This window comes from Juglans regia, chromosome 10 (assembly GCF_001411555.2).
Source record: "Juglans regia cultivar Chandler chromosome 10, Walnut 2.0, whole genome shotgun sequence".
Lineage (NCBI taxonomy): Eukaryota > Viridiplantae > Streptophyta > Magnoliopsida > Fagales > Juglandaceae > Juglans > Juglans regia.
In genome coordinates this window covers 1,753,391-1,762,645 of record NC_049910.1, presented here as the reverse complement: position 1 = coordinate 1,762,645, position 9,255 = coordinate 1,753,391, and the positions used below count along the sequence as shown (strand labels likewise).

At 36.5% G+C, this 9,255-nt stretch overlaps 1 protein-coding gene across 1 annotated transcript; it reads right to left on the bottom strand.

Annotated features, from left to right (window-relative positions):
• Positions 1-2,779: 2,779 nt before the first annotated feature.
• On the bottom strand, positions 2,780-8,755 carry LOC109008939 (ABC transporter B family member 15-like). The gene is made up of 7 exons (XM_018989244.2): positions 8,366-8,755; positions 8,202-8,256; positions 7,875-8,053; positions 7,311-7,768; positions 6,455-6,995; positions 4,708-5,610; positions 2,780-4,428 (listed from the first exon to the last, which is right to left on the bottom strand). The coding sequence occupies exons 1-7, from the start codon at positions 8,597-8,599 to the stop codon at positions 3,040-3,042; spliced, it is 3,759 nt and encodes a 1,252-aa protein (XP_018844789.1). The 5' UTR covers positions 8,600-8,755; the 3' UTR covers positions 2,780-3,039.
• Positions 8,756-9,255: the final 500 nt, after the last annotated feature.

Genomic DNA, 9,255 nt, shown 5'->3' with positions numbered 1-9,255 from the left:
AGAGAGCTCAGTTCATCGTGAACATACCGAACCGATATATTTGAAAAAATGAATTACATTTATATATATATATATATATATATATAAATGTGTGTGTAAATATATGTATATATATATGCATTTTCAATTTGTTAGTTATATCATTTTTTAATGAGTTATATTACGTAGTCATTTTTACGTACTTGTTATGCATTCCATTGGTGTGATTAGTGAAATCAATTATTTTATATTAAAAAAAAAAATTAGTCTGCATATAGTCTCCAAATAAAGACTTAGAGACTGCTCATGCAAGTTCATACATTTATGTTTAAAAAAAGTTTAAAGATAAATTTTATTTGCGATTCCCATTTAAGGATTGTATGTGCAGGTCAATTATTAAATGAGAAAAAATATAATTTTAAGAGAGATATTTTTGTAATTTTAAAAATAAAATTGCCTAGAACTTGCATTGCAGTCCCCCAAAACATCACAATAATATCCTTTTTAAAATGATTTTTTTTCACTTTTATTTTCATTCATCAATGAGACTACATGTGCAGTCCCGAATGCAAATAAAATTTCTCTAAAAAAAAGTGATGAAGCCAATTATATCAATGGAGTATGCAAGAACTATGTAAAAATAATTGTACATAGAATTTTTGTATTTTAATAGTAATTTATACAAGTCTCAATTATACAAATCTCGTGCAGCCCTTTGTAAAAAAAATGATCACATCATGAGAAAAATAATAATACATACATGAGGCATAATTTAAATTTTAAATATAAATTTTAAAATTTAAATCTTACAAATTAACTCTTATTATTTAAATAGCAATTTTACAGATGAGAATATAATAAGTTTATAATTTTGTGATATCTCAATGCCACCAAAACTTTGCTTGGAGGCTTCGCCTTATATTTTATTCGAAGACGAGTGTTGATCGGATCAAGCCACCATCGTCATCTTTTTTCAACAAATTCTGTTAGTTTTGAATATAGGGTTTTCTTAATTATATTGCGATATCGATGGGTTTCACTTTCTCTTCGTCGTTGTTTGTTGCGATTTCGATCATGTCTCTGTGTTATGTTTGGTTTTGATTTTGGATTTCATTTAAGAAAGTTCATGAAATTTTTTAAAAAAAAAATTGAAAATAAATAATTATGGTTGATGTTTGTTGTTAGGGGATAAAATGAAATAGAATACGGTCCTTAAAATAAAAAATAAAAAATAAAAAATAAAAATTTTGTAGTATTATTTGACAAGAGCACGAGATTGTTATACTTATTTGGGGAGCATTAATCCCATGCTTCCGGTCTCGGTTTATTACGGGTGGTCAACAGTCAACACTCTATTATTTACGTGAAAGATTTGGATAGAGTCAAATCTTACTTTATTAACGGGACCTATCAATAATAAACGGTTTTAACATATGTTTCGTTTATAAAGTTTTGAAGACTTCGATTGACGCAAGACCATCTTGGCCTCTCGAAAGCCGATAGATGCCTATATTGACCGTTCAACATGCCACCTATATTCGAAAATTTTGATTCTTTTTTAAAATTAAACTGTGGTTATGATCAAAATCAAACAAAACCGAAAGAATAAATTTGTTCCGATTTTAGATATAGATGTGGTTTTGATAGTGAGTTAAGATAAAATAAATTTAGATAAAAGTTTAATTAAATATTATTTTTTAATATTATTATTTTGAGATTTAAAAAATTTGAATTGTTTATTATATCTTGTATAAAAATTTTAAAATTTTGTAATTATGAGATGATACGAGATGAAACGAAATACTTCTTATATCCAAACCGGGTCATATTCTTCTTTTCGGGCAGGCCCACACATAGTGCCTAGTGGCCAAATTTTTATAATTTGTACAGTACTATTATGTAAAAGAATATTCTTATTTTTTATATTAAGTTCTTGTATTCACAATCATATATATTAATGTGACATATTTTAACAGAAAAATATTCAAAGACTTTCCAAAATATTTAATTAAGTTGGTTGGGCTAAGGTATATTAGCTTGGGATTAAACAGGCCTTTTAACGTTTTGCTTCATTAGGGCATTTGAGACCAAATTTTGCTCAATCCTTTCACTGTTTTGGATTTTGCTATGGGGCCTATCACCTATGGCCCTTCCGAACCCAACCAACCAAAGACCCGAACAAACTGCCTACTACAAAGAGTTATTCAAAGCCCATGTAACGTGGACTGCCAAACGGTTGAGTCATTTACCAATACAATGCCTTTTTGGAAAATCCTATAGTATATGTAAAAGTACGTGTGATACAAAATGTCATGCCATTAAACTTACACATATGAGCAATAAGTTTGATCGTATTACATATTATAATAAGATTTTTTTTAAAAGAAGAGGGACGGTATTCCCAATTTTATTCATAACTCTCATTTTTTTGCGAATGAGTACCTTTTACAAGAAAAATTTTGGGTTTACAAAAATTTCAAAACCAAAGTTTAAGAAAAACTCTTATCTCTATATTGTGCTAATTAGCACCAAAATCTACATTTAAAGAACAAAATCAAAAGCTACAACCATCTAGCTATAGTGCCTAAATCTACCCAATCCAATGATGGCAATTGAATTGCCAAAGAATAACATTATTTTGCAAGTTGATTAACAATAACATTACCCTCTCTGTATGCATGTTGAATAGAAAAAGATAAAACTTGTTAGAAAGTAAGAACATCCGCTCGAATATTATAGAAATGTCATGGTGATGGTGGAGAAGTGGAGTTATAAAGAAAAGATTGGGTGCGGAATGAGTTTCAAATAATATTACATATTACAATAAGATTGTATTTTGAATATATCTAATTATTTGCTTATTGATTACATTCTCGTTCAAGACGTTACAAATCTATAATTGGATTTATAGATTGTAAAAGTGAAAACTCATCTGATGAGTAATAGACAATTTCACGTCAATGCATGCTAAGATAGAGACAATATAACTTGGTTTTTGTTTGTTGTTTTTTGCATGGCCTGTTAAAAGGGGCTCATTTGTAAGCCGGTCAATGCAACTTTTTAGTTGGATGGATGGCTAGTATTGATCGGTTTCCTTTGGAGATTGACTAGTGAGTAGTACGCTCCACCAAGGCCCTTTGCTAGCAAAGATGAATGGGTCCCCCTCTCCACCACCCTCCCTTTATCCAACACAGCAATCATGTCACAGCTTTGTATGGTGCTTAACCTGTGCGCCACCACCACACTGGTCCTCCCCGCCATCACACACTCCAATGCGTCTTGCACTACCTTCTCCGACTGACTATCTAGCGCGCTAGTTGCCTCGTCTAGCAATAGCATGGAGGGGTTTCTAAGAATGGCACGGGCTATCGCAATGCGTTGCTTCTGCCCCCCAGATAGTTGCACACCTCTATTGCCGCACCAAGTGTTAAACCCGTCCTTTAGGCCTGCAATGAAGTCGTAAGCGTTGGCTAGTCTAGCAGCCTGTGCAATCTCTGTTTCCTCAACTTTATTAGATGCTCCGTAAGCGATGTTCTCCCTAATAGTTCCAGAAAATAGTGTTGGCTCTTGGCTAACAAGGGCAATGTGCTTCCTTAAGGATCGAAGATTGAAGGACCTTATATCTCTACCATCGATTTTCACCGAGCCTTTTAATGGGTCATAGAATCTCTCAATCAACCCTATGACGGTTGATTTTCCGGACCCACTTTGTCCTACCAAAGCTGTTGATTTCCCAGCTTCGATGTCGATCGAGAAGCCTTTGAAGACTATCACTTTCGGCCTAGCTGGGTATGCAAAATCCACATCTCGAATTTCCACTCTGCCCATTATCTTCTCAGGTTGGTAACCTTCTGGATCTTCAGGCACAATTCCCGTGTATCGATCTAAAACGGCAAAGATTGACCCAACAGCATTTGAGCCCTTAGCAAGGTCAGAGGTCATGCTACCTGCATCAGCAATGACGCGGCCAGTGCTTACCAATATCATGAAGGTCTCAAAAAGAGATTCAGTTGTGATCTGACCCTTGGAGAGAAGTCTGCCGCCGTACCAAAAGTCTAAAGCCCAAGTACAAGTTGTGAGGCTTTGAGAAGCACCAAGCCCAATACCTGCATACCATGACTGTCTCCTGCTCTCTCGTCGCGGTCCTTCTTGGGCCTTTTCAAGCATTCGTAGGATTCGATCTTGCGAAGAGAAGGCGGTGACAGTACGGAGATTGGCAACTGCTTCAGCAGCAAGCTTGCTACTTTCATCTTGGGCTTTCATGGCCTTGCTGGACATGCTTTTGAGTAGGACACGTCTAGTGTAGAAGCAGACTATGATGATCGGCTGGACCGCAATCATGACAATGGCAAGCCTCCATGAAATGACCATGCCCATTGTGCAGGCCACAGCTACAGCCGAGAAGGTCTGTACCAGAAGGGCCATTCTGTCACCCACTAAAGACCTCACCTGCAAAATTAGTCGAACCAGCCCTTAATGTCTTGGGTGAGATAGAAAAAGAAGTTTGAAATATTTTTGATATTATTAAATGAAAAATAAATTATGCCGAGTCATTTCACGTGTCTATTTTTCTACCATTCTAAACTATAGAATTCAATCAATAATTCTACAGAATTTGTATCCATACTTAATCAACTTGTTATGTAAGTTATTTACTCAAGTTTGTCAAAGACGCGGTTATCATTATGAAACTTGCTTTATATTTTAGAAAGTAGAAAAGATACGTACCACATTAGCATCTTTGGCGAGTCTAGAGCAAATGGCACCACTAGAATTCTCATCTTTCTCAAACCAACCAACTTCAAAAGTGAGCATCTTGGAAAGCATCCTCTCTCTAATCCTCTTCGTCAAGTTCTCTCCCATGTAAGCGAAATTATAGTGCTGAATGATATTAATCAACAGTGACAACACAGCCAACCCAAGAAAACAAAGTGAGTAAATCCTTGTCTTTTCCTTAATCTCATCATGGCTTTTCAAAAAATACACCGAGATCATGGACCCCATGGCGAACGCATACACCGGTTGAACAGCACCAAACAGTATAGCACCCAAACACCCCAAGCATGCTTGCTTCCACTCAGGAAGATTCAAAGCTAACAACCTTCGAAACGATGGCAGTGGAAAATTTGTAACTTCTACCTGATTTTCTCCAGCAACTAAAGCCCGGGTCGGTGCTACCGAGTTGGTAGAACTTGACCTGCTCGCCATGGAAAGCCTCCGGCTGCTCGTGTTGTTGGTGTCTATGTTTGATATAGAAGATGATGAATTGGCACAAGTGACTTCTTCTGGGTCTGTCTGTTTCTCGGTCTGTTGAAGATGGACAAGGGAAGTGTAAAACCCATGTTTGTTTTGGATCAACTCGTCGTGTGAACCTGTCTCCATGACTCGACCGTTTTGAATGACAGCAATCAGGTCGGCATTTTGAACGCTGGACAAGCGGTGAGCAATTACGATGGTGGTGCGGCCAATGGCAACCTTGTCTAGGGCTTCTTGGACAAGCCGTTCGGACTGCGAGTCTAATGCACTTGTTGCCTCATCTAGGAGGAGGATTCTGGGTTTCTTGATTATTGCTCGCGCAATGGCGATCCTCTGCTTCTGTCCTCCTGACATTTGAACACCTCCCTCGCCGGCCTGTACTTCATCATGGATTCGTTAATCCTCTGGATTTTAACTTCATTTATTGCTAATTAATTAACTATTTTGAACTTTTAATTTACTCGGTATATAGTGGTAAAAAAAGGGTCAACATTTTAACTTGGTACGTATTTTATTAAAACTTAAAACGCATTAGTGTGCATATATAGTTGCAATAACATACAGGGTCACTTTTGTATCAAATTCTTTTGAAATTTTGTTGAGATGAGTTTTTTTGTTTCTTTGAAAGCGGAGAAGTTTTTGATAAAATATATGTAGTTGAGAATCTTATATATATATATATATATATTTATATATATATTTAAAAACTCCTTTAAACATTTAAAAAAAATACAAAATCATTTAAAAACATTTTATCCTTGACCACTAAGTAAAAAGAAAAAAATTAAAAAAATTCTATACAAAATATGTATACAAATTTTCGGTGGCTCTATCATTTCTCTTCAGGCTTCACAATTTAAAATAAGATTATATAATGTTAATTTATAGAATAATTTTATTTAAAAGTGGTTACACCACACATAATTTATGTAATATAATTTAATATAAAAAATAAATTTTAAAATTTGAATCTTTCAAATTAAATCATACTACGTAGATGATATGTATGTAAATTCTTTCAAATAATATTATTCTAATTTGTAAAACAGTTTTTTTTATATAATTTTTTTATGGACCGAATATCCTTTCTTTTTTAGTTTTTTGTGTATTGAACAAAATTAATTAACCAAATAGAAATTCCTGACATTTATGCATGAGTGGGTGCGTGTGTAGGAGTGCAGAGTCCCTCTGTTCGGTGAAACGGAGCAGCAGAACCAACCTGGGTATCAAATCCCTGAGGGAGCTGACATATAAAATTATGAGCGTTAGCAGCTTTGGCAGCCTTGACAACTTCTTCCATGGCAGCATCCTCCATACCGAAAAGTATGTTCTCTTTAATGGTGGTCGCAAAAAGTGCAGGCTCTTGGCTCACCAAACCCATCTGCGACCTTAGCCACTTGAGCTGCAACTTATCAATGGCAATCCCATCAAGAAATATCGCTCCCCCAAGTGGGTCATAAAACCTCTGCAACAGTGCTATCACAGTGGATTTTCCGGAGCCACTCCCACCCACCAAAGCTACAGTCTTTCCTGCTGGTATCTCTAGGCAGAAATCTTTGAAGATAATGCTCTCCGGTCTTGATGGGTATGCGAATTCGACGTTTCTAAATTCAACGTTGCCTGAGACTCTCTCTAAAATCTGGCCGTCAATGTTGTCGGAGTCAATCTTGGGGATTCTTTTTATCACTTCCATAATACGTTCTCCCGCTGACATTGCTTCAGAGAAGTACTTCAAGTTGGATAAAGCAGCACCTAAAGCTCTGTTCAACAAGACCAAATAAAAACTAATCTAAATTAATACTAATAACAACAACACTAATTATAGAAGCTGGTGCGAGAAGGAAATTACAAGAAACGATATATCTCAATTTTACTTGAAATTGATCGCATACATTTAGTCTAAAAATGAAATTATAGTACTTTCACGTTGTCACAAGATGGAAATAATTAATGTTTTATATTAATTAATTGATATAATCTATTTATCATCGTCCATATATGCATGAAGGTTTAATTGCAATAACTGCGTGTTATTAATTTGATTGAGCAAATAAAACTAGGGCATAAGTTCTTACAATCCACCAACGGCAATGGCGGCTCCAACAACGAAAACAGTACCACCCTCGGCGCCATGGTACATGACAAGTCTACTACCGTAGTAAGACATGAAAGACCAAATAGCAAAGACAACGCCGTTGCTTCCGATGGCCAAACCTTTAGCCAACCCCTGCCTTAAACCCAACTTCACCGACCCCTGTAAAGCTGCAGAGAACGCTGCAATTGCCTTGCTCTCCCCCACAAACGCATAAACGGTTCTGATAGAAGATATCGCCTGTTCTGCTATCATACCCGCATGATTATACTCTTCCCTCATATTCCTCGCCAGTCCCATCAGAGTTCTCCCGTACATCAAACCAGGTATTACCAAAAGCACAATAAATGGGAACCCCACGATAGCTAGTCTCCATAGCAATAAGAACGCTGCTATATAGCTTCCAACGAACATAGAAGCATTCGTCAAAAAATTTGGGACCTGATTGTTCGATCGAAATGGAAATCATTAATAAAAAAAAAGAGAGAAAAATTACAGTGGTTTATATGTGATTAATTAACATGTAATCAAGGATCTATATATATACCTTTTCGCCTATAACATCTTGAATTACGAGGCTGTCATTTGAGACACTTTTGATGACCTCGGATGTGCTTGTCACATGCAAATCAAAATAACCCACATCTTGCCGCAACACTGCCTTCAAATATCTAGCTCTCAACCTTGTGGCTTGTCTCTCGCCTGTTCTGGTCCAACAATACCCCTCTGGATCAAGTAAGACGACCCAAAAAAAAAAATTAATGGGTTCCCCATCATCGATTTTTTCGTGAACAATCAATAATCGCGGTTTAATCTATGATAAACTCTAGCTTGATATTTAGAAAAAGAAAACCATTACCACAGTGCAACCCACCTAGGAAGCAAGCGACGAATGACCCACAGGCCAAGTACACAAGAGCCACTGCGTTCTGTCAACCACGAAACCAAAACCCAATTAGCTAATTTGGCTAATATCTCTGGTGTGCGTATGCTGTATGCACACATTCGTGTGTGTGTGTGAGAGAGAGAGAGAGATACCCTATTGAAGTTACACTGAAAATTCTGTGTTAAAGAAACTGAGGCAACGCCGATATTGTTCATCAACCGGCTACTGATAAACAACACCAGCGGCGTAGAGAACCCGTCACCAACGGATCCAAGGATCCCAAGAGCCATCAACCACAAGTCTACACCATCTGCATGCATGAATATGGATAGTATAGAACTCTTCCTCTTCTTTACGACCACACTCATGCCTTTTTCCTTTCCCATTTTTCCACTCTATATATCTTGGGAGACAAGCAATATATAGTAAGATTTCCAAACCACTCAGGTGGTTGTTACTACCTTTTAATTTATTTCCGAAAGGGGATCTTCAATCCCTGGCAACAATATATATATATATATATATATAATAGGTACTGTGCGTGTTTGAGAGAATTGCCAGAATTAATGGTGAAAGAAGATCAGGCTTTGATCAGCAAGTTGATAGCATGAGGAGAGTCGAGTGTAATAAAATAAACTTAGTTGATCAACATATATGTGCCGAGAGAGACGACTTTAATGCTCTTTGCAATTCAGGAACTTATAAAAAAAAAAAAAAAGACAGAAGGATATGATCTATGAAAGCGTCATTAATGACTATGAGTGGGAGACCCACTCTGGGACTGCGACTACACTACTACACTACACCACCACCAAATTAAGCCTTTTCTTTAAAAATTGCAAGGCTTACCAATACCAGACCCATACTGGAAGGTCTCTCGTGCTTCCCTGTTTTTAAGTTATCTGTCTGATATTCATCCTGAAAATCTAGCGCAGGATACTCGTTCAGCATCAGTGTTGGGGGTTTAGGAGAAACGACAAAAGAAATTCGACAGTGGTGTTTTTTTCACTTCTTTTCTTGTTTTCGAACTGTACGATTTTTG